The sequence below is a fragment of the Colletes gigas genome, unplaced genomic scaffold (genome assembly GCF_013123115.1).
Source record: "Colletes gigas isolate AHSC1104 unplaced genomic scaffold, ASM1312311v1 Colletes_gigas_Sc00008, whole genome shotgun sequence".
NCBI lineage: Eukaryota > Metazoa > Arthropoda > Insecta > Hymenoptera > Colletidae > Colletes > Colletes gigas.
The window spans coordinates 4,276,404-4,302,004 of NW_025106637.1; the positions used below are offsets into that span (position 1 = coordinate 4,276,404).

The following is a 25,601-nucleotide window of genomic DNA, read 5'->3' on the forward strand; positions in this document are numbered from 1 at the left end:
TGATAGGATCAGTCGATCCCCGAAGCAACAACGAAATACCGACGAAATCGTCGGAATCGCGCGTAACTGCATTAAAATGCACGTTGCCGGGGGACCATTCGGTAACGTGTTTCATTAACTATGTATGTACAGAGAAGCGTCGACGTGATCGTGTACATTTTGTTCCGTGGCGGTTTCGTCGTATGATTAAATGACCCAGTTTGGAAATAAAGGTCTCGTCCCTGAATTTCGTAAGCATTCTTTTTGAGCTGGCACTGTCTCGCGATAACGGTGCGTACCATTCCGTGTTTGCCTATCCAGCCTCCGCGAACAATACGTGTTTGGAGACGTATGTACGTACGTCATGCTTTTATCTGAAAGTCACGTGAAACGTATTAAGAAAATGCCCCCTTTTTCAATGCTCAAAATGTCATCATCTAAAATAAGGATTTAAGGATCTCGAGATAAGAACGACAGCTTTAATTCACTACATTCGGGAGTAAATTGTTTATTCTATCAGAAGTCCATGCCCAGAACAGTCGTATTTCACCTCACGATCCGATGTATTATTTATACCAGTCGCGTCGAATCCATTTCAAAACCGAGTCAATTTCCATTTCGCTATTATATCGTGGACCCCGGATGTGCAATTATTTCGCAACGATAAACAGCACATCGAAGGTTATTTTTTACCCACAAGCATACGTACACCGAAGAAAATCTAATTTATTTATGAGCATAATTTTGTCCCGTATAAGAAGAAATTTCCTTTCCGTGCGCTTGAAAATAACAACGATACGTTCGACGGGAGTATTCCGAGCGTGCCATCGATGCTGTTCGAAATATTAAAAATGTCTTCGCCCGCGATGCGATTTTCGCTGGTCTCGGGAGCGAACCGGGAACGAAAATATGGAAGGTACGGGCAGAATTCCTATTTACCCGTTTATTTACGTGCGCGGTGCTGCACACACACGTTCGGGTTACACGCGTGTTCGGTAGATCGAACGCCCACCGACTCGATTCTTTCCCCGGGACTGAAATTTCTAGATCCTCTCGAGAGATTCTGCACACACTCGATCCGGTCTCTGTTCACCGACCGCGTATCGGGAATGTTTCGGAGACCAGTTTTTATTCGGAACTTTTAAGTCTACGATGTCTCAACCCTTTCCATCCAAACATCATACCAGTCGTATTCGTACACCGTAATTGTCAGGACCATGGAAAAATTCAATTTTAAATTTGTGTAATGGCTAGAAGGAAGGGAAAAAATTAAAGAATAATCCTTGAATTTTTTCCCTGTGATCCAAGTCTTAAAGTTATTTGCACTTAAGAAAAAAGATCAATTCCCTTCTTTACGTATCTTTTTAGCCGTTATTCGTGAAAACTTTCAACCCGTGAAGACTGTTGCCCGCATGGCTCGCAAAGAACTCTTCCTCGTAGAAGTTTATCGCATGATGCAACTCGCTATGGGGGGGGCGGTCTATTTAGGGGAAACAATAAGCCAACCACATAATGCGACGTTAATTACCGTATCATGCCCGGTTACGTATTGTTACGTTCACTATAATAACCTCCGGGCCAGGTATAGTTAAACGAAGCGTTGGATTAATTAGCATGGTTAGTGTATCACTACGTTCACTTATTAATATTCTGCCACAATTAAGCACCGCGAATAATACTATTTATTTTGTCCAGTCATCACAGGAATTTATTTAGCGATCGTATGCAAGTTTCATTTACAATTTTAGTAAAAACCATAATCGGTTTGTTCAGCGTGCGAGTTAACAAAGGTTGGTTAATTGAAACATTTGTACGGATTTAGCTTTATTTCGAGAAAAGGGAGCCCTTTGAATCTCCGAAATGAATCCCTCCTTTCAGTTTTCGTTCCACGATCCTGCTTGACAATGGGCACATTTCTGAATCTGTGGAAAGGTCTGCAGAATTATTATGGCCTTACCTTCGCGAGATTTGGTCTTTGACAGTATTTATTATTAATAATCTTAATCATAGTCTTCCGGTTTAAATCGATCGCAGGGTACGAGATTTACATAACAAAACATCTTTGCTGGGAGAACGATGTCGACGAAACTCGATTTCCACGAATCTTAAGGGCTGAACAAACCTCTTTCGGCGTGTCCTTGTCGTTACACTCAAGATAATTGCATCCTTTTATTCGTGAATGTGTTGATGCTGGAACCTTTTGAAGAAGTACGGATCGATACTGGGCATTAATTGAAAGCTCGCGATCATTCCTTCGTTCAAGGGAATTTCCGCCTCCGCTAAGGGACATCTCAAGCCCCCACTGATGGAAACTACGTATAAAATAAAACAACGCCTCCCTTGACGATATTTCGATGTCAAAAGGGATTCTGATAGCGTCTGATCCGCGATAGGGAACGCATCTGGCGGTTTTAATTTAGCTTGGGCATTCTCGGTGACAGGGATTTTCGCTTGGATGATTAAATATCACTCGCAAAAGACATGGTAACTAAATTCTGAATTTATTTTCCCATAAATAACAAACCTGTTACTTGATGATGAAAATGTAATGTCCGACCATGCATTGACAAGCTTCCCTGAAATTTGTCAGCGAAAAAAAATTTCAAATCGTTCTGGAAAAATTATTTTCGTTCGCAGGGGTCAATTACAATCATTTCTGATCATTAGACATACCCTCGAAATCCTACCCACTTTCGAGGAAAAAATTCGAGAAGGTGTGAAATTTTTGGACATAATTAAGAAATTTCAAATCGTTCTGGAAAAATTATTTTCGGCTGCACAGGTCCATTGCAAGCATTTTTGGTTAATAGACATGCCCTTGAAATCCTACCCACTTTCGAGAAAAAAAATTCGAGAAGGTGTGAAATCTTTCGATGTAATTAAGAAATTTCAAATCGTTCTGGAAAAATTATTTTCGGTTACGTGGGTCAATTACAGTCATTTTTGGTCATTAGACATGCCCTCGAAATCCTACCCACTTTTGAGAAAAAAATTCGCGAAGGTTGAAATTTTTCGACATAATTAAGAAATTTCAAATCGTTCTGGAAAAATTATTTTCGACTGCAGGGGTCAATTACAGTCATTTTTGGTGAATAAACATACCCTCGAAATCCTACCCACTTTCGAGAAAAAAATTCGAGAATGTTGAAATTTTTCGACATAATTAAGAAATTTCAAATCGTTCTGGAAAAATTATTTTCGACTGCAGGGGTCAATTACAGTCATTTTTCGTGAATAAACATACCCTTGAAATCCTGCGCATTTTCGAGAAAAAAATTCAGTACTGGCGGGACTTTAAACATTAATAACTTTTTAACGAAGCCTCCATTAATAAATTATTATTCTTGATTTTCGTCTTATTTTGGCCTCTAAAATCTTCCATTAGAATTTTCTCCAAGGGTGGAATACCCTATGTAAAGAGAAAACTACTTTTCGAACAACCCGATACAATGCATTTGAATAACATCAGAATTCCCGACCTGGTGGCAAGAAAGTGATCGATTTAACGTGAAATGGTTCTAACGAGAGTCTCGTTCTACTTGAAAGCAGAAGTCGAGAGTCTCGGAATCTTTCGGGGCATCGTTCTCTTACGTTGCAAAATTTCCGATCGCCTCGCCTTTCCACGGCGAGATTCGTCGGTATATTTTCGCGTCACGTTTCCGATTTTTCCAATGGCCCTTTCTTGGCTCGAGCCAGGCGAGAACGACCGTGAGATCCGAGGCATTAACAACGATATTCGCAGCTTTCGCCGGTTCGTTCCCGAAATCCAGCCAACTGGGTGTTTAATACCGCAAAATCGGCTTTGCGAAGTCGAGAATCCCTTGGAGACTGGCTCGAATGGTTTTTGTGGTCGCACGGATTCTGTTTTCCTTTCCTTTTTTTTTTCTTTTTCCTCGTTTTTTCTTAATCCTCCGGTGGCTTCGTTCTCATCGAGGTGGATCTCCGTATATATTTGGTGACTCTGCTTTTCGCGCTATCAGATTCAGAACATTTCAGATGCAAAGTAAACGAAATTTCGCTGTGTAAAAATTCCATTTCGCTTAACGAAATTCCATGTAAACTGCATTTTGATAATGTGTCTAATTTTTCTAAGCACTTTAAGGTTTGCAGAGGGCAACCTATTATTTTCTTTTAATAAACTAAGCGCAGTTTACATTAATACTGTTCATTTATACTTGAAATTAGCCGACTATATTTATAGCTACTGCCACGGTCTTCACTCTAACGAATAGCAAGAACGTACTTTGAAAATTTTAGCCGAGGATCATTGCTTTCAAATTGCGTTCGTTTAATTTCTGACCACGTTGGAGTTAAATATTTGCATTAAATAAATTTTAGAAGAGCTCAGAACTGGAACACGAATGTTTATTCATACGTGGCCTAGATCTATCGACCGTCAAGTGTTCCTCGAAACTGTCTAGAGAAAATAAGGCTGCGGAGTCTAGGAATATTATTTAACTTGTCGAGTTATACCAGTTACGAGTGGTGAAATCCCATTTCCTCGCAACTATCGGGACACTTCCTCTCGAAAGAATAATGGGAGTGGACCATCGTCTCGCGACACTTTGGACCATTCTTTGGGTCTATTTTTGACGCGACTCTGCCTCTTTGAGCATCTCCTCTCGTACCTCCTGCAGACTTTCCTCGACTATAACGACGATATGGAGCAGCTAGATAATGGGCAGAGCTAATGGGGTCGTGCAAGGTAGGTCGCCAAGGAAGATCGACGTGTCATCGTGATTTATTGCTCGCGATGGATGACGACCAGCCATCTTGGAGAACCAATTCGTCGGCCGGGAAATGCATCGACGAAAGTCGTCGGTTTTAACGACAGGTTTTTTCGTTACTAACGAGAAACACCTGACCCGTTTGCAGAATAAAGGATTCGAGTCGAGCCTTGTTTACCTCATCGACGAAGGCTCGAGCAGAAGGGACAGAAGTGCCCTAAAAGCAGAAACGTTGGGAATTATTCGGATCAACATTTTCGATGTTGAGTGCGTTGGGGGACGAGAGTGCTTCAATCGGAATTGTTGTATCCGCGACGATATTTAACTGTTTCTAACACAGCTATCGGCGTCTCTTTGTAATATCTGGTTCGCCCCGCGGCGCGATAATTGTCGATAAACAAGGAACAGCTGCAAACATTCGTCCGTTCCGGCGCCGTGGACGACAAAATTCATATTTGACGTACTAACAAACATCGAGGATTATTTCGAGCGTGTATTTCTATTTAAATATACGGATTTACCGTGCCCCGTGCACATATTTCCGTTCCAAAGGAATTCCACGGAAGACGCGTCGTCCTTTCAAAAACGTCTCGAGCCTTGGGTCCCATTTTTCCCATTTTTCCAACCACCCGGCTCTCCAGAGATCCTTCATAGAACGCAGCTCGACACAAAGACCCTCGCGAAATTCCATTTTCAATTCAACCAGTGTTCTACGCCCTTTAACTTCGCCGTCGAAGTTTCTTTCCAGTATGTTTGAAATTACAATGCCAGTTTTGTAGTACTCGGGAGAGAGCGCCGGGCCATTTTGTCGATGTAAATGGCACTCTGATTAGATTACTTTGTCGGTGAAACTTCGACTCCGGCTTTGGAATGTTGATTACGTCGAAACAAACAGGAACTGATTTTCGTAAACAGAGAATATCGCGAGCAGATGGCGAAAGTTTATTTTCTCGAGTCAAATATTAATTTCTAGAGCTCGAAGGAATATTAATTGTTCTTTGGTTGGAATATAAGAGGAGGAAAACGCTTTGTCGACGTTTCTCCATTTTACAATAGTAGATCTTCCTCAAAATTGCTGTCAAATTTGTTCCTTGTTACTAAAAATGTTTGCACAAACCATATTCAACTTCAATTTTTGTGGTATACGAGTAGGTGTCAAATCGTTCTAAAAAAATTATGGTCGTCTGCAGGGGTCAATTACAATCATTTTTGGTCAATAGACATAGACTCGAAATCTTACCCCCTTTCGAGAAAAAAATTCGAGAATGTGAGAAATTTGTTGACAAAATTGAAAAATTTCAAATCGTTCTAATAAAATTATTTTCGGCTGCGGGGGTCAATTCCAAGCATTTTTGGTCAATAGACATACCCTCGAATTCCTACCCACTTTCGAGAAAAAAATTCCTTCCTGAAAATATGTCTGACCATATCGTTGATATGTTTCACTGAAATTTCATGTATATCTTTAAAACGTCATAACTTCTGAACGGATTGGACGATTTTGATGTTTCAACAGGCAAACAACGCGTATTTTAGTCAAGAATACGTAGAAATTCTAAAAATATTCGAAAACTTGCTTCTTAACACCGTAAAGTTAGAAAAATCCCATAAAACGCTGTCGAAACTTCAAATGACCATAACTCCTATAGTGAATATACTTCAACGAAATTTTAGGGGGAAGTAGAGCTCGTGGGTGCCTACAAAAAAGTACTAAACAATTTTTCCATACAGCGACAAACAAATTGATTAAAAATCAAAAACAAATTTATAAGAAAAATCGAAAGGGCTTAGGTGCTAGAATATTCATTCGTTACTTGGCATTGCAAATCCTCCTAGATTTCCATTAAAACCGAATAGCAAAAATTAAATAAAAATAGAAAAACGAAATTCGTCGTCGTCGTTTTGAAATTAAAGCCGTGCTATGTTTGTACGCCTCGAATTAGGTGAGTTTCGCTGACCCGTTTCACTTCATTCGCGCAGATTAGAGGGGAAAATGTTGAAAGCGAGTAAAACGGCGAAAAGCTCGGCGTCGCTGCTCGAAATTCGGGCTACAATTTTCGCTAGTCGCGTGTTTATGAAACTGCGCCAAACGCGCGGCGCGCCATTCTTCATTTCGTTCGTAAATTATTAAACGCTCGCGGAGAAGAAACGATTTTTTTACATTTTCGTGGATATTAGACGTAATCTGAAACGACATAAATCGAGCAACAAATTCAGTTCTTTCGGTGTCACTGGATATATTTGAGATAAATTTGGAATTCTGCTGATTTCCTTTCCGTGAAAATTACTTGACGCAGGTCGCGTTCTGTTTAACATATTCTACGCAATTTGGGATCGTTCTTTCTTTCGACTAAACGAGCGCACAATTGAATTTGTCTCGTCGTCGTTGTCGACGAGGAAAGTCTCCCTCTACTTTCTTCTATTTTTCACCGAATGTTTATCGAGTGCAGCATTTCGTTTCGAGGCCGCAATTAGTCCGAGGTTGCCGTTTAGCTGGCGGGAAAAATTTCCATGAAGGCGTTATTAATTCGAGGCAGACGCGACATCGAGAAGAGTCCGCCCCGGAGGAATTTCATTAGATACAAAATTATGCGAACAAGTGTGCCTCACGGCTTCGTGGAAATGGTTACCACGCGTCACCTGTCGATCCCGAGTACAATACACCCTCGCTAACGTTCGCTGGCTCGGTTCAGCGACGCGAACATTATCGAGGGAGTACCTATTCCGGGAATTGCCAGCTGTTCTAGAATTTTTCCATTCAGTTCCCTGAAATGAGAGTTTTCGCCCTTAAGAGTCTCTTTCGAGGTTTCAATAGCTCATCACTATCGAAAATAATATTTTTTCTATGCATTATAGTTCTATTTTTATTCTACTTTTATTAGTATTTCTCACCTAACTTGCATCACCATCATAGAAAGAAATGTAAATATTTTATTTTTGTTCCTCCTAAATTAGGAACCAACATTAGTGGACAGTCTTAAAAGGAAATTAATAATCGTAAAATTCACGAACAGAGTTATTAAGAACACTCAGCGACTTTGCTCTTAAAACACCGAAACTTTCGCTTCTCGTGACCATGATCGTTTTTCCCTGGGTCTCTTCAATTGTCATAAAAGTTTATGGCGAGCAGGATGTGCCACCGGAGAGCAAATGGTTAATCCTTTCGTGCTCATGATCCTTATACGAGGCGCTAAATTTTACTGACAGAGACAAACATGTCCTCGCGTATCCATTAAATTGTAAAGTACTGTAAAGCCCTTAATATTACCTCGAATACAGTCGCGAGCCTTAGGTATAATTGAAAATGATCCATAGAAATTCATCGTAGAATAGAATAGCTTCTTACCGTGTTTGAACAAGTCGTGCAAGACTTTTCGTCAAGGGGCCTCTCGTTGCCATAAGCATCCTATTAATCGATTTATACGAAAGTATCGTACAACGTTGTATGATTTCCGTCGCAGCGATCTCGTTACAAAATATTTCTATAGGTTATAAACTCGTTTTATCGTCCGTGCTCCAGTTACTGAATTTAATGGGATCATTTTGCATCGTCACCGTTAGTTAGTCTGTAGATTTTGAAATTGTCTGCAAACATGGAGAATTTACTCTCCATAAATATTTTTAATAATTTCTACGACATTCGTTAATGAAATAATAATTGAATCAGAATTTATATCCTCTACAATTCGATCTTTTCTAGACCATTATTGGTATTGATAGGTTTATAGTTTTTAACATCTCTGACATCAATGATATTTATCTATAATAAGTAACAATGATAAAAATTTAGAATATCTTAATATAAAGATACGAAGTACTCCCATGTTTGTTTAGAACTTTATTTCATCGGAATTAACGCCACTTGTTGCTTACTTTTAACACAAACGACCATCTACAGAATTCAGTATGCGCAAAGTAACGAAACTCAAAGCGTTTACTGCACGTTTTAACACAAGACAGAGAGACTAAAAGAAGAGGCTAACAGCATATTTCATTCAGGACCACTTTGCTGCGCTATAATTCTATCTAATTATTTTTTCATCGAACTCAGAAGGACCGGTGCTATATGGAACTTGCATCATTCCATCAAAAGAAACGAATAAAAATAGATGTACTCCTCTCATCTTCGATAATTTGCCCGTAAATCACATTATAATTTTCTCCTTGTCCTCGTTTGCATCTATTTCTATGACACTTTATTTAAAAAAAGACAATTTAAAGAAGGATTAATACGGGACTTGTTTTAAAAAAATACACGTATAGCAAGAAAGAAATTTTTTTTTATTATTCCTATGTATGAGCGTACATATGTATATTAATTCAGATATCACTTCTGATATATCTGGCAATGTATAATGATTATTACTGGCTACTGCCAGGTTCTGTTGGTCTCTGTTGACCACTGCTGATCACTCCTGATCCTTTGGAAAACTTATAACGACTACGACTGGCTACTATCAGCCTCTCCTAGCCTCTGCTGGCTCCTGATGGCCTTTGCTGACCACCACTTATATTTCTGACAACGGATAACGATTGCTACTGTCTTCTGCCAGCCTCTGCTGGCCTCTGATGACCGCTGCTGATCACTCCTGACACTTCTGACAACGTGTAACGATTACTACTGACGTCTAACAGCCTCAGCTGGCTTCTGCTGGCTCCTGCTGGCCTTTGCTGACCACTCCTCATACTTCTGACAACGTATAATGATTACTACTGACGTCTGCCAGTCTCTGCTGGCCTCTGCTGACCAGTGATGACCACTCCTCATACTTCTGACAACGTATAATGATTACTACTGGCTACTACGAAGCTCTGCTGACCTCTTCCAGCATCTGGTGGCCTCAGCTGGCCTCTGCCAACATCTCCTGACGTCAGCTGCCCTCTGCTGACCACTGCTGACCACTGCTGACCGCTGCTGACCACTCCTGACATGTTATATATGTACTAAAGCTTTGTATAATGTAAATCTATGGCAATAAATGATATAATTTCAAAGAATTCTATGTGTTCTCATCATTTTTACCTTTCTTTTCCTCTCCAAATCATTGCCTTAGTTTTAAGAGACCGTTTTTCCGGTTAAAATTGGATTCCCAAAGTGTCCAGCTCTCGTACCTGCTGGCAAAATCGAGAATTCATTTTTTTCGTCAAAAAGTCCTGAAACAGCTGGAAAGTCCTGAAACAGCGAAAAAGCCCTGAAACAACGAAAAGTCCTGAAACGGCTGGAAAGTCCTGAAACAACGAAAAAGCCCCGAAACGGCTGGAAAGCCCTGAAACAACGAAAAAGTCCTGGAACGACGAGAAACCCCTGAAACAGCTGGAAAGACCTGGAACAACGAAAAAGTCCTGAAACAACGAGAACGCCCTGGAACAGCTGGGAAGTCCTGAAACAACGAAAAAGTCCTGAAACAACGAGAAAGCCCTGAAACAGCTGGAAAGTCCTGAAACCGCTGGGAAGTCCTGGAATTTCTTGGAAACACCGAAAATTCCTGGAACCCCTGAATTTTTAGCAAAGTTCTGAGTTTCAGGACTTCCGAGGTGTTTCAGGACTTCCTAGTGGGTTCAGGGAAACCAAGGAGTTTCAGGGAATCTTATAACTAAGGTAATGAATTTGAGAGGAAAAGAAAGGTAAAAAATGATGAGAACACATAGAATTCTTTGAAATTATATCATTTATTGCCATAGATTTACATTATACAAAGCTTTAATACAATGTATCATGTAAGAAGTGGTCAGCAGCGGTCAGCAGTGGTCAGCAGTGGTCAGCAGAGGGCAGCTGACGTCAGGAGATGTTGGCAGAGGCCAGCTGAGGCCACCAGATGCTGGAAGAGGTCAGCAGAGCTTCGTAGTAGCCAGTAGTAATCATTATACGTTGTCAGAAGTATGAAGAGTGGTCATCAGTGGTCAGCAGAAGCCAGCAGAGGCTGGCAGGCATCAGTAGTAATCGTTATACGTTGTCAGAAGTATCAGGAGTGGTCATCACTGGTCAACAGAGGCCAGCAGAGACTGGCAGGCGTCAATAGTAATCGTTACACATTGTCAGAAGTATCAGGAGTGGTCAGCAGCGGTCAGCAGAGGTCAGCAGAGGCTGTCAGAAGTCAGTAGTAATCGTTATCCGTTGTCAGAAATATAAGTGGTGGTCAGCAAAGGCCAGCAGGAGCCAGCAGAGGCTGAGATAGGCTGTCAGTAGCTAGTCATAATCGTTGTACGTTGTCAGAGGTATCAGGAGTGGTCATCACTGGTCAGCAGAGGCTAGTAGAAGCCAGGAGAGGCAGTAAGAGACCTACACATGCTGGCAGAGGTCAGCGGAGGCCAGCAGAGGCAAAGTTACCAGATATCTCTGAAGTAATAGCTGAGATAATATACACATGTACCCTCATACATAGGACTAATTAAAAAATCTCCTTTTCTCATTATGGTACTTTGCTTAAGTAAACCTTACATAGTTTGGAAAGTAACAATGTCTGGGCAGTCGAGATTTCAAATCGTATGCCATTGACTTGAAGTCTAATTTGAGTTGTTCAAGAACGAAAATGCAAATGTGATCCTTCCTCTCTCGACTCCCACGAAATTGCAAATAGAGATTACAGATTGATTAAGTGGAAAGTGTAATGTGGTAAAGCACCCGATCAATTTCGAGATTTAGTGTAGATCGCGTGGTTCGATTCACGTGTAAGGTCTTGGCGTGTTGGAAGAGAAACATTCGTTTTCTGTTTTAGGGTACTGGCCGTTCGGCGTGCACTGGTGCAACGTATACGTAACGTGCGACGTGCTCGCGTGCTCGGCGAGCATAATGCACATGTGCTTCATCTCGCTTGGTCGTTACCTAGGCATCCGGAACCCGCTAAGAACGCGCCACACGTCCACCAAGCGAATGGTCGGTTTCAAGATCGCGGCCGTGTGGCTGCTCGCCATGTTGGTCTCTAGTTCCATTACAGTATTAGGTAAATCGAGCTCAATCCACGAAACTACAACATATACACAGTATACCCCAGCTTGCTGCAACTTTCTTTCCCCGAGTTATTGCAACGCTCTACTTCCTCGAACCCAATAAATATTTTCATGTAGAATTATTTTCCAATGATGTTGTCACGAAAACAATGTAAAAACATTTCTACGAAATACATAATACGTACATTTTAATAAAAATTCTCATTTCTATCGTTTCCTTAAATTCGAACACAGTTTCGATCTCTTTGGTACTGTACAATAAAAACATTCCTACGAAATACATATAATACGTACATTTTAATAAAAATTCTCATTTCTATCGTCTCCTCAAATTCGAACACAGTTTCGATCTCTTTGGTACTGTACAATAAAAACATTCCTACGAAATACATATAATACGTACATTTTAATAAAAATTCTCATTTCTATCGTTTCCTTAAATTCGAACTTTGGTACTGTACACCATAATTAGCAATACAAACAAATGAGATTAAACAATATAAGAATATCGAACAGTATAAATCTTTCAGTATATCTTTGTGTACTGTACACCATAATTAGCAATACAAACAAATGAGATTAAACAATATAAGAATATCGAACAGTATAAATATTAAAGTGGCTCCGAATCGGTTGCACATAGAATTCGTCGGCGATTCGTATGCCGTCGATCGAGCGTGTTAAGGTATCAGAACCGTGTTCCAAAAACTACGTAGCACGATCGTTTCGTATTCATGGTTCAGGAACGCGATGGCCGCCCCGAGGAGGAGTTTTCCACAAATATCGAGGCGGGTTCATTTTGCTCGGAACGAAATCGGATCGGCCGGTTCTCGCGGAGAGGAACGCGAGCCCAAATAGAAGTTTTCGCTAAGTGGCTATTCGAGTGGGATGGTAAACGAAAAAGTTACGCGTACGCCTTGCTCGACTTCTCGCGTTTCTCTCGACGGAGGCGTACCCCCGATATTCGACGCTATCCCCGAATACCGAAGGCCTCCGTGCTATCCCGACCGGTCGATAAACGATTACGTTTTTCCGCGTTTCGACGGATAACTCCAATTGTTTTTCGGTACACAGAAATCAGGCGAGGAAAAATGAACCGTGCCGCCTGCGAGTTTCGTATCGGTGTTCGATTTCTTCTCTTTGTTTTTTTTTATCGTCCATTCCATCGACGAGCCTGCACATACGTGTGTATCGCTGTAATGCTTGGCGCAATTTGTGTATGCTCGCGGAGAATACAAGTTAATTCGTTGGCATGCAAATACCGTGGGATTTATAGCGTACGGTTGACTATTGTTGCAGCGGGCAGGATTAACGGTTTGCAAACTTCAACTGTTTTCAGTGCGCGTTTCAGATGGACTGCGAAATAATCTCTCCGGGACAGATCCGCGTTGTAATTATTTTTTAATAGAAAATAAATATTTCCCCGACGTTCCCTTATCCTGCTTTTATTAAATTTCCCCGGGTTCTTGTCTCCTCGTGTATTTCTTTTTTTTATTATTATTTAAATCCTCTTATCTTCCAGGCATAATCAATCCCGTGAATATTGTGCCACGGCCGGGCACGTGTATGATCAACAACAGAGCATTCTTCGTGTTCGGCTCGCTGATCGCCTTCTACATCCCCATGATCGTAATGGTGGCCACGTACGTGCTGACGGTGCCTTTGCTCAGGCAGCAGGCGCGTTTCGCCGCTGAACATCCCGAAAGGGATCAGTTCCGACGGCTAGGGGGCAGATACTCCTCGACGAAGGCGTCTTCCACGACGTCGAGCACCAGCACCGCGACCACCGCCTCGTTGGCAACTAGACACGCTTGGAGGACTTCCGGCGGCGCTGGAAACGACAGGCAAGCTCGTTGCTTTATCTCTCGATCCATCATCGTCGAACACAAATTCACATCACCGCCCCAAAGTATTCGATCGCGTGAAAAATTTATTTCCTTCTATTAATAAAAGGAAATATCGTTTGAATTAGCGCTGAACATCCAGTTTAACTCTATAGTGAATTGTTATTAGCAACAGCAAAGAACAAAAGTCTATGAACACGTATTAAAGATAGTGAAACTTTAGACCCGTGCAGTTTCGAAACTACTAGTGTTTTGTCAATTATTGAGACATCATTAGCAGCGGTGAACCTTCCCCTTTGAAATGGCTTTTGATTTTTGTCGATCGGACTTTCCGTTTCGGAGATATCACAATTTATGTAAAAGGGTAATTTTTAAAATTCCACTGTCCGTCTTACGGAAGCCTAGTAACACGTATGAAAAATACTAAAACTTTAGACGCGTGCAGTTCCGAAACTACTAGTGCTTTATCAATTATTAAGGCGTCATTAGCAGCGGTGAACCTTCCCCTTTAAAATGGTTTTTTGTTTTTGTCGATCGGACTTCCCGTTTTCGAGATATCGTAATTTATGTAAAGGGGTAATTTTTTTAATTCGACTATCTCTGTCTCCGTCTGACACGTCGCGCTGGACCTCTCTTTCTCGCACGTGACTCGTGACTGTCGTGGCCGACTGACCTACTTTCAATGTGCGCGCGCGCGGTCAACGACCTTGACAAGGCCGTAGTAAGAATGTAAACAAAGCTTCGGACCCTTATATTTCCGGAACTAGCCACCGCATCGACTTGAAACTAAAATTGCTATATCTCCGGAACTAATAAAGCTATCGACTCGTACAAACGCTCATTTTAAAGGGCATTTCATCCCCTATCCGACGACCATATCAACTACCCTAATTTATGATGTCTTCTATGTTTAATTACACATTTACTTTGACACTATGCACCCAAGGAAGTTTCAGAAATTCCTATCGATTTACAAATTGTTTATTTAATCGAAAATGAGTTTAAATTTCTATACAAGATGCATACAAGATCGCATTATTACCAGCCAGTCTTTTTCCGTAAATAATAGCTTTCTCTGGACCCAGCTACGGTATCGAAACAAAATTGAAGGTTGAATTTCTGGTTTCGAGAAGACAATGACTCGAGAAAATTTGGCCACATTGGACAATCGCGGTCATTATTCGACGGACGTCGCGGTTCCCTTGTAGATCGGGGGTAATTAATTTACCCCGAGGAAAGGAGCGTCCGAACGTTCGGCGTCTTCCATGTTGACGCCGGCGAATGCAATTTAACTCCCACGAGGACAGAGCCGCGCGACGCTCGGAGAGCATTAATGGAATTAAAAATTTTTTTTTCGTCCTGTCGTCGACCTTTCTTCGCTAATGGCGTCGACGTGCACCTAAATTGCCGCGAAGGGTCCCGGCGATCGAATTAGCAGGAGAAAAAATTAACCGGGGGAAAATAATACTCGCGAAACGTGACCGAGGGACGGTACTTAGAACGAAAAAAGGGAGAATGGAAAATTGGAGAAATTGTATTTTCCTTTACGCCCGTCCTAGTTATTATTCATTGAACATAGGGCCTGGAACCGCGCGAATGGAATCACATCGATGTCCCCATTTTCCAATCTTTTAATACTTCTTGGTCTTGAGTTGAATATTACGCTTATTGATATACAGACTTAAAATTGTTCGATATCGATACTCTTCGCGCGACGAAATGACCGACTTCGTGTTTCACAAGAAACAACCACGGTTTTCGGTTTGATCGAGTTACAGCCGCCACGTTTTTCTAAAATGTAACAGGTGCAAGGGCACGAAGCAGAGTAAACCGCGGTCGACGTTGAATTTCACTGTGAACGGAGCCGGAAGTCCGACCGGAAGCGCCGCTGGGACGAAACTGACGTCGAAAGTGGATCAAGCCACTCAAACGCCGGAGAACATTGCCCGCGAAACAAGAAACTTCACTCTGAGGGCCCTGAAGCTGCAACTGAACGTCACGCCTAACACCCTCAATTTGAGGTAAATTTTCCATGTATGATAAATTCACCAACGGCTACGAAATGTTACGTTTCAGAGTACAAGTCAAATTAATTCGTTCTTCGTACCGCAGTGGCGACTTTCGACCCCAGCAGAAGTTTATACACAACGATAATGTTGAGCCACGAGACGAGGTATACGAGTAGGTGTCAAAATTTTTCGAAAGAAAAAAAAAATTTCAGATCGTTCTAAAAAAATTATTTTCGGCTGCAGGAGTCAATTACAAGCATTTTTGGTGAATAGAGATACTCTCGAAATCCTACCCCCTTTCGATAAAAAAATTCGAGAAGGTGTGAAAGTTATTGACAAAATTAAAAAATTTCAGATCGTTCTAATAAAATTATTTTCTGCTGCGGGGGTCCATTGCAAGCATTTTTGGTGAACAGAGATAACCTCGAAATCCTATCCCCTTTCGAGAGAAAAATTCGAGAAGGTGTGAAAGTTTTTGACAAAATTAAAAAATTTCAAATCGTTCTAATAAAATTATTTTCGACTGCGAGGGTCCATTGCAAGCATTTTTGGTGAATAGACATACCCTCGAAATCCTACCCATTTTCGAGAAAAAAATTCCTTCCTGAAAATATGTCTGACCATACCATTGATATGTTTCACTAAAATTTCATGCACATCTTTAAAACGTCATAACTTCTGAACGGATTGGACGATTTTGATGTTTCAACAGGCAAACAACGCGTATTTTAGTCAAGAATACGTAGAAATCCTAAAAATATACGAAAAGTTGTTCCTTAACACCGTAAAGTTAGAAAAAACCCCATAAACGCTGTCGAAATTTCGAACGACCATAACTCCTACAATAGTGAATATATTTGAACGAAATTTTAGGGGGAAGTAGAGTTCGTGGATACCTACAAAAAAGTGCTAAACAGCATTTTTAATCAATAGACATACACTCGAAATCCTACCCCCTTTCGAGAAAAAAATTAGAGAAGGTGTGAAAGTTTTTGACAAAATTAAAAAATTTCAGATCGTTCTAATAAAATTATTTACGGCTACGGGGGTCCATTGCAAGCATTTTTGGTGAATAGACATACCCTCGAAACCTACGCACTTTCGAGAAAAAAATTCCTCACCGAAAATATGTCTGACCATACATACCATTGTCTTCGATAATTTTTAGTAAATGGTTTTCCTACCGTGGCTGGTGTTTCTGTGGAAAATCAATGGCCCTCTGGTTCGCGGAGATTGCTCGTCCGCTTAATTCCCTGCCTCGGGATTTTCGCGCGACGACTGCCCCTCACGCGAGGTTGATCTTGCATTAATGTTAGCACGGAACGTATTACGTCCGCGCGAGACTGTGCTGGATTAGCCTTTGAGCACGAATACCTATTTGCGAATGCAAATGGCGTGTCGACGGGCCACTCGTATCTCGACCTTCTCGAAATTGTTCAAACCTCCGACTGCCCTCAGATTCAATTGCAATCGCGAACTTTCGAACCAGACGTCTCCTACGACGATGCTTTCGACCATCGACACTTTCGATTCCAGTCGAAACATTTTCCATTTCCGTTTATCTGATCGCGTCAGAATGTTCACCATCGATTTAACTAATATTTAAGAACGTTATTCTAAGGAAAATTTGCATGGATGGAACTCGTAAGCTCCGTTAATAATACAATCCGTTTGATCAGGTTTCTAGCGGGCCGAACGAAAAGAAGATCCTTGGCGGCGAACGCAGTGGCCACGGAGCAAAAGGCCAGCAAGGTGTTGGGCCTAGTGTTCTTCACATTCGTCCTCTGCTGGGCGCCATTCTTCCTTCTGAACATTTTCTTCGCCGCGTGTCCCGAGTGCCCGGTGCCTGGCCACGTGGTGGACACGTGCCTCTGGCTCGGATACGTATCATCCACCATCAATCCAATCATTTATACCATCTTCAACAGAACGTTCAGGGCTGCGTTCATTCGATTATTGAAATGCAAGTGTTCCAGGTGAGTGGATTTGCCAAATGATACTTCTGCTAACTAAAACTAGTAACAACTGCTAACCCAAGTGATTGTAAATCTGCATGTTCTTCGAAAATTAATTCTTGTCTAGGCTCTCTTAATTTCATCATCAATTCTATGTTGTTTCAACCCAAAAATTCAACTCAAACTGATGATAATTTCTCCAGCAAAAATTATTACATATCAGATACTTTTAGAGTGGTTATATAACAACCCTCTTAGTTTGCATAGTCAGTATAATCACTGATTGGATTGACAATGCATTAAGCAAGCATAAGCACTAGAAAATTTATACCTACCTATTAACCACCTAGTATAGATACGAAAAATGACTTATAATTAAATCGTACGTCAAGGGATTAATACTGAGGCGATTTAATATGAAAAAAAATTGTTTTGCAATGTAAAAATGCCTCCTCATATCCCCGGAGAAATTCAACCCAAACTGACGATAGTTTCTCCGGACAAAAATTATTAAATATCAGATACTTTTGGTTACGTAAGGACCCTCATAGTTTTGTGGGAGGACGTGTAATAGGGTGGTCGGAGAAACCCCTGAGGGGACTTGACGACGTTATTATTCGTCCATGATGCAGCTTTCTGCAGACAGAACGTTTTCCAGGTCGGCAAGGCCACCGAGATATCGTTCTGTGACAGAGGGTGGTCGCAACGCGATGAGCCTCTGCACCCCGACCGCCCTTCCACTGGCCATTAGTCTTCAGGGTACGCCGTTGTTAACGCCGACGCCGAACCCGACGGCGACGCCAGCGTCAGGAAGTTCGTACGTGACGGTGATGCATCGCACCCCCAGCTCCCTTTACCGTGACACCTTTCACCAACACGAACACGACCAGAATTGTTGAGTGCTCGCGAAACGATCGAATGGTAAAATACCCAAACATTTTGTTCCTTTCATTCAAAACGAGACTAAAAATTCGACTCCATTTCTCGAGCTTCAAATCACTCTAACAGCGATTTCTCATTACAATCATTCTATTATTATACGACGAGCAATTACTAACAAAGAATTACTCCAAGTTGGAACATGAACCCCACATGTTCTGAAAACTTCCAAGTCGAATTTATTTTTAGAATAGTAATATAGAAGCATAATTATGGTGAACAATTTCTAAAAATTGGTGATTCTTTTTAAAAAAATTGTTGAAGAAGAGTCGCTGTTACTTTGAATATGAATCACGATTACTTTGAGGTTTTCTAAGTTTAATTTAATTATTCTACGTGAAATGTGACTGTTATTGGAGAATTAATTGATATATAGTATTCAACATCCTGTCCCTGGGACACCTTAGCTGTTTTTAATCCGCAAGTCATGGATGCTGGTAAATTATAGGCGAATAATTAATTAAAATGACAAGTATGCTCCATCGATCTAATTCCAGTAAGCATGGAACAAAAGCGTGACGTTTTGGGTATTTTATCATAAGCTTGATAAATGGGAAGAAACTGTCCAAGGAAGTGCAACGTTGCTAAGCGTATCATTGATATAATACATGTCACGTAACTCTGCATGTGTCTTAATGCTCAATTGTGGTAGAAAGCCAGCAATGAACTGTGTAACCCCGAAGTACGAAGAATATATCTGGATGTGATAAAAATATGTATTACTTTATTGAGGGTCATCCTCGGATTATAAGAATGACTACGAAAAAATGCGAAGAGATCGATCAGTGCATCTTTCATCGAACCAAAGATTTTTGTTAAATTAAACTATACCTCGTAGGAGAATTGTAAAAACTTATTTAAATAAAATATTACTTTAATTACAGACCTTGTTTCTCTGCTCGTTTTTAAAAAAGGAAATTAATCAGCGACAAACAATTGGTTTCCAAGTGCGAGAAGGAAGAAGCACTCCTACTTTCACCTTCGTTTGTACTAATTTCACTTTTATTTGACAAATAAAAAGTATCCATTACAAATAATTGTAAACTGTATATCTTATATAGTACACACATCGTGATACGAGCGAGTTTATGGCTCTCTCTTTCTCTCTCTCTCCCTCTCTTTCACCCATATATTTTTATATTACTTGTACACTTTTTTTCACTCTCTCTCTCCCTCGTTCAACCCTTCGCGGATCACGATTACAAGCTTTCCCCTCCTTTTTCTTCCAACGGGAGAAGAGTTTTCCGTCTCCACGCAGATACACACAAAAAACGCACCTAATTCTCTCCCTTTCACACATCTCGTGTACGCCTGTGTGTGTGTGTGAGTATAGGTGTGTGTATGCTTGTGTCACCTGTTCCGTGTGTAATCCTTATCGTGCGAATTGGCGTCGGAACGATTTAAAAATATTACATCCTCCACCCCCCTCCCCCCACGATTTGTTCCCGATCAACGATCTCGATATCAATTTTTAAGTTTACAAACATCGCGTGAACTTAAATGGAACAGGAAAATTCTTCCAAAACATATTTTAAATTTACATCGTAACAAAAAAGAAATGTTTAAAATAAGCGTTCAGGCTATTGTCGAATTTACGCGTTCACCCCGCTTGTATTCCTTCTTTCGTCTCGTTTCTAAGGGAGAAGAGTTGCTCGGAAATATTTTCGAATCGCCCCGTAGCCGTTAGACGGTATAAATTGATCGTAGAGTCGAACGAAAATGCACGCTGGACGTAATTTCCATTTTTGATTTTCGCACTTGCGACCGCGACGGAAAAACACAAAAGCTTGGGTGGGTGGATGGGGGGATGGCTGGATCGTCGTCAGGAGGAGGGGGTGATTTCTTTCGTTAAACCTAAGAATAAGGGGGCTGGTTCGGGGAACCGCCTGTCGTTCGATTGAGATGCGTTAAAAACAAAAAATGCCCTTTGTAGTCTCACCCCGACGAGAAGGGGGGTTTCTTGTCTATTTTTTTTCTACATTATGGTTGCTCTGTGTTGGGACTGTACCGTCGGGGGATGGAGGAGAGAGAGGTAGGGGTGTTGCGAGTTTTCCTCAGGGCACGGCGTTGGTCTCGAGGAAAAGGAAAGAGGACGAGTTCGTTCGAACTTTAGGTCGGCTTTTCGACTTCTGCGGCATTATCTGTTCCGAGAACCCGCGCTTCGACGTGCAAACTCCCGAAAAGGAACACCTAAACGTTCCCAAGGGGGGGTTGGAGACAGTAGAGTCGAACGATCGAAGAGGCACGCCACTTTTGGCGATCGATCTTTTCTTGCAAATAAAATTAAAAGTCTTACGAGACTTGGTGAACCAAATTAGTAGGTACAAGGTACGAGAAACGTTTACAGAATTACGGTTTAAAATTTGTTATACTTGATGCATTGTTATTTGGTATTAATCTGCAGTTTATTACTCGTATATGTTGACTCGTTTCTCGTAAATCGTAATACAATTGCACCGACTATTTTTAATTGTAATTGCAATTTGTCTTGATTTCATTAATTTTTCAATCGTAAACGTCATGCAATTGAGGTTTAAAGTAGTTTCAGGAAGTCTAGTTTCCTCTATTAGCTTTACGATTTTCAACTTCTCGAAAAATGGAAAATCTTGAAAACAAGGCAACCCCAAAGTAGAACAATCGTTATTCTAGCACTGTTGCCCTCTTCTATATTGAAACGCAACGTAGACGGTAAGGTGTTCCCTTTCAGACTCTTGACATCCGGTATTCGATGTTCGATACGTTAAACTTTAATAACACTGAGTACGAGCACTCGTGTAACCCAAGTAAACTGGCGAAATGACTGTATCGTTTCTTCCGCACCGTCGTCGATCAAACAGAAATGAACTCCGTACGGTACAGGAAGCAGCGTAATGTTCGTTCACTGTTCTTAAAGTTTAACAATCTCCACTAGCTTCTTAAACGTGTATTCATACGTTCTAAACACAGTATCAGACTTCGTTGCAAATGATTCTTTTTTTTTTCTTTTTTCTTTTCTTTTTTTTTTTTTTTTTGATTCCACCACACCGTGATTCGTCATCCCGATGGTGCCCCTTTCGTAACGCTTATACGCTTTCTTACGTAATTCTAGACACTTAACAATTATACCGCGTAAAATTAAGAACGCCCATTACGCGCTCGATCTACGAATGAGGGTATTATTAGTACAAGAGACTTGGGGGAAGGGAGTGAAATATAATTAATGCAAAATTATTCTTATTGATAATCGTACAGTAATAATAATATAATAATAATAATAATAATCATGATGCAACCGCAGAAACGTGGGTACGTGGCGATTAAGGAAAGGAAAAGGATTGTTTGTTAGTGGCTTCTCTTTTTCTCCGTTATTTTCTATAGCAGCTTTTTTTTCGTTTCTTTTCATATGTATATACAAAAATTCCTTCCGCGTACTAGAATAATTATGTCCCGTTTCGTTTCTTTGTCTTTCTCCTCTCTCGGCTATCCGTCCCTTCCTTTGATCTTACCGCTACATTTTCCACTGATTCTTGGCTTTACCCGGCCATCATCCCTTTCGCTATCAGACGACGTTATTACAATGGTCTCGCATAGTTATTTCGATATTTTTACCCAGCCAAATAGTTTCAAGCTTCCCGTGGATGAACACATTTGCGATTGAGTGTTTTTTAAGATACGACTGCAGGATGTGATTCCTCGACCAGAAACGAATCAAAATTGCAAGATACTATTTGCTTTTTTTCCCATTTCGACAAGAAAAACGACCTAGAAAATGGTCGTGCTCGCGCAAACTACCAAAAAAATTTCAATCGTCGTTCCAAACCGATCTTCTTGAACACAAAGCTTCGTACAAAAGAAAAAAAAAGGAAGCGTAGTCTATCGTTTGGACGAGAAATCGACTCCTGTTCGACGCCACCGTGAATATCAAATGTAAATATCTTGAGACGCAGTGATCGAGAATCATAGTGACACGTGTCAGGCAGTTGTCAGAGCCAATTGCTTCGAAATTATTACAAAATTCTTTCGAGTTACTTTATACGAGAAAATTGTTATCCGCGTTATCATTGTTTGGTTAAGTTTCCTGTTTCTATCCATTATTCGAAGAAATTATGCCGTTTCTCGAAGTTCGTAGCGATTCAACGAACTCCGCGAAGTATCTGTAGCGAGCAGGCGAAAGGAAAAAATAGACAATGATGTGTGTGCGCTTTAAAATCCGAGGGCTGGAAGCAGCCTCGAATCCTCCGATTACGATCGTATTAAAAAGGAAAAAAAAAAAAACACGAGGGGGAAGGTAAACGGGAAAAAAATGATTATCAAAGCTCGTCCGCAGACGTCGACAAAAATCATGCGATACAAAACGATCAAAAAGAAAAAAATAGGGTTAAGGGGACCGAAACGCGTACGCGAGAACGTTTTCTTTCTCGCCGTACGAAAAATAAAAGAAAACAATAATGCATTCCATTTTACTTTTTCTCTTTGGCCTTTCTTGGACAAAGAACAACGGTGGTTGTTCCTCTTCAATTTTTTTTTTTTTTTTAAATTCTTGACAGGGGGCGAGCGTAGAACTGTTTTACCGTTACTCGTTTCCCGTTTTCGTTTCCATTGCAGGCGGATCCGTGGAATCGTATGGAAATTATAATAATTCTCTCCTTGTCGAGTCTGACCGATCGAGGTTTTTTCTTCCTGAGAGAGGCTTTGTTCGTCTGGCAACGCACAAGGAGAAACTTGTGTGTTTCCGTGCGCGTGGGTTCCCTTTATGCGGATGAAGTCCGTAATTATCAAGTTTCCAGTTTCCGCTTCTCGCGTGAATATGCTTGCCCGTTTGTGAAGTATCCCTAAAAAAATTACAAACGCATCTTTGGCTCCCCCCGAATGCTTCCTTCACCACGTCCTAATAATGGTCTGCATTCTCGTGCACGCTACAACAGAAGTAACATACAGTCTGTTTAATAAGAGCGTGGACATTGTCGCGTTGAAGGGCATAATTCTTTTGACCAAAAAGGGGGGGCATTGAGTATCTGTATCATATAACATTTGTATCAACACCGAGCTCGCCTTTCTACCGAGTGGAACGCAAGAAACGAACAATGCTGTCCGTCCCAGTCTCATGCTCGATTCGATAGAAAATCATTGGTCAGAATTTAAACACAAACTCCTAGGGTACCGTGACGAATTCGAGAAATATGAAGATTTCTACCTGTGTCGATTAATGTTTATGAATTTGTTAATTGTTTCAGTGTCATCTTGTCCACGCCAATATCAAACATACTGTAAAAGATCCTCGATTAGATCCTCTCGACGTAGACGTTCCATAGATTGATTGCAAAAATTTATAGACCTTGCGACAATCACCCGGTTCGAAGCTATTATTCAAAGCTTCGACACAATTACTATAAAAGTAACATTTATGGAAGTTAAGAAACATACCACCACCAACGCAATTGTGATCGAGGTGATTAGCTGTACTTATAAATACCCAAGACGAATGCGGTGTTCTTTTATATGTAATAATACTTTGCGTTTTTTGTTTACACTTGCACTCGGTGAATCGAGTAGTATAACGATCCTAAAGTTACTATGAGTCCTGTTTGTTTAACACGTTGACTACCAAACTAGCATACCCATCATTTGTTATTCAATTTATTTTCACAAACCCGTTAAAATTCAAGGGCCCTACCTAGCTTTATATTCTTTGACATTTAAGCTTGAGAATTAATTTTTTTAACTCCATGGTGAAAAGTCGTGTCACCCATATTGTGGGTGACGTGGCAGTCAATGTGTTAAGATATTCAAATACACAAGGTCGCAATTTGGAGTAAGATGTACACTTTAAATAAAAGATTGCTTAAGGAAATTCCGCCATGCAATACCAATGGTAAATTCGATGATAAAGGGGCACAGTGATAATAATAATCATCATACTCGTTTTCAAATATTCTTGGAACAAAAGTTCTTTGAACGTTTCCGAAAGGAAGATTTCTTGGCCACGAACGATCCACTTACGTAATAACTAATTTACTATGGAGTCGAAGCTACGCTAGTTTGTAGGTACAGTGCACGTAATAGATTCCCGAAGCGCGAGAACAAGGGTTTTCGCTCCGTTACAGCGCGAGGATCGTGTTGCACGTGTTCGTCGAGCAAAACGGAGCCACAGCGGGGTTGATGTTAGTTCCAAAAGCAGGTCTCGGAAGCCGACGATCGCGAGTGCCTTCGTAGGATGATTAGTGATTCCTTGTTACATCGAAAGTAGAACAACAAAATCACTAGTCTTCCATACAACGGCACTCGATTAGTCCCACGTTTAAGTTGAGCCTAGCTGACCCCTCGTTGCTCTATATAGCCTCCTTCCATCGCAACCACGGTCCACCTTCGATTTTCTCCTCCACCATCGCGAGGGTTACCATCCGTCCTCCCTTTCCAACCCCTCCTTCGTTTGGTTAGTCGGGTTTTTGTTAGTTCCTCGTGCTAGGATGAGAACACGATGCGACGCGACGATGCGTGAAGCGGAATTAGTTGCTTGGCTGGCGTGAACTTGAGAGCGTGGTCGCTTGTTATATATATATATGTATGTACTATAATTGGCAGTGATAAGCGGATGTTAATGTGATATCAGCATGGCGCGAAGACTGGCAATGTTACAATCTGTCGTAATGGTTTCAACGAGTTTACGAACTATGGATTAGTAGCGGAGATCTGGTGACCCAGCGTTGGCCTTCTTTCGCGTTGCGCTCTTTGGAACTCACCTACATTTCTCAAGAGGAATCTTCGAAACTCTTCTGACGTGTAATCTCGTGTTACATAAGCGAGATTCTTGTTTTTATATTAGACGGACGTCCCAAAAATTATTGCGCATTTTAAAAACTCGACCGTCGCGATAGTCGAATCACCTTTTCAATACTCTGCCATTATTATGGAAATGTAAAAATTTGTATCTTGTACACCTCGTTCGAAAATGTAAGAAGTGACTGAAATACGCAATATTTCCTGAGAAAATATATTGTCTACACAGATACTTGAACATACTTTTATTTTAAGTATTTTTGCTGCACCTTCCAATTTACATTTGGTCTTACCATAAGAAATTTTCACAGAATCATTCGAACACTTTGTACAACGCTTTCCAAGAAACGCAATTACGATAAAAGATGAATTATAGAATATTTCGCGTAACTTTCGCGAATGACACATTTGAATATAAAGTTAACGCAAAATTAAAGGAGGGTA

The 25,601-nt window shown here is 40.9% G+C and overlaps 2 protein-coding genes across 10 annotated transcripts in view; one reads left to right on the forward strand and one right to left on the reverse strand.

Moving 5' to 3' along the window:
• LOC122396916 (5-hydroxytryptamine receptor 2A) overlaps positions 1–19,190 on the forward strand; it is a 52,889-nt gene extending 33,699 nt beyond the window's left edge. For all 3 annotated transcript variants that reach the window (XM_043395683.1, XM_043395682.1, XM_043395681.1), the window contains 5 exons: positions 11,423–11,647; positions 13,177–13,498; positions 15,304–15,519; positions 17,187–17,483; positions 18,121–19,190. In XM_043395683.1, the coding sequence (XP_043251618.1) occupies positions 11,423–11,647; positions 13,177–13,498; positions 15,304–15,519; positions 17,187–17,483; positions 18,121–18,361 (1,301 nt within the window). In that variant the 3' untranslated portion in view covers positions 18,362–19,190. The remainder of the gene's footprint in view (positions 1–11,422; positions 11,648–13,176; positions 13,499–15,303; positions 15,520–17,186; positions 17,484–18,120) is intronic.
• A 3,782-nt stretch (positions 19,191–22,972) lies between these two features.
• Positions 22,973–25,601, reverse strand: part of LOC122396918 (heterogeneous nuclear ribonucleoprotein K) — a 149,742-nt gene continuing 147,113 nt past the window's right edge. For 6 of the 7 annotated variants that reach the window (XM_043395688.1, XM_043395684.1, XM_043395685.1 and 3 more), the window contains 2 exons: positions 23,575–23,645; positions 22,973–23,296 (listed from right to left, as the gene is read on the reverse strand). In XM_043395688.1, coding sequence (XP_043251623.1) covers positions 23,591–23,645 — 55 coding nt within the window. In that variant the 3' untranslated portion in view covers positions 22,973–23,296; positions 23,575–23,590. The remainder of the gene's footprint in view (positions 23,297–23,574; positions 23,646–25,601) is intronic. The other variant, XM_043395691.1, reaches the window with a different exon arrangement.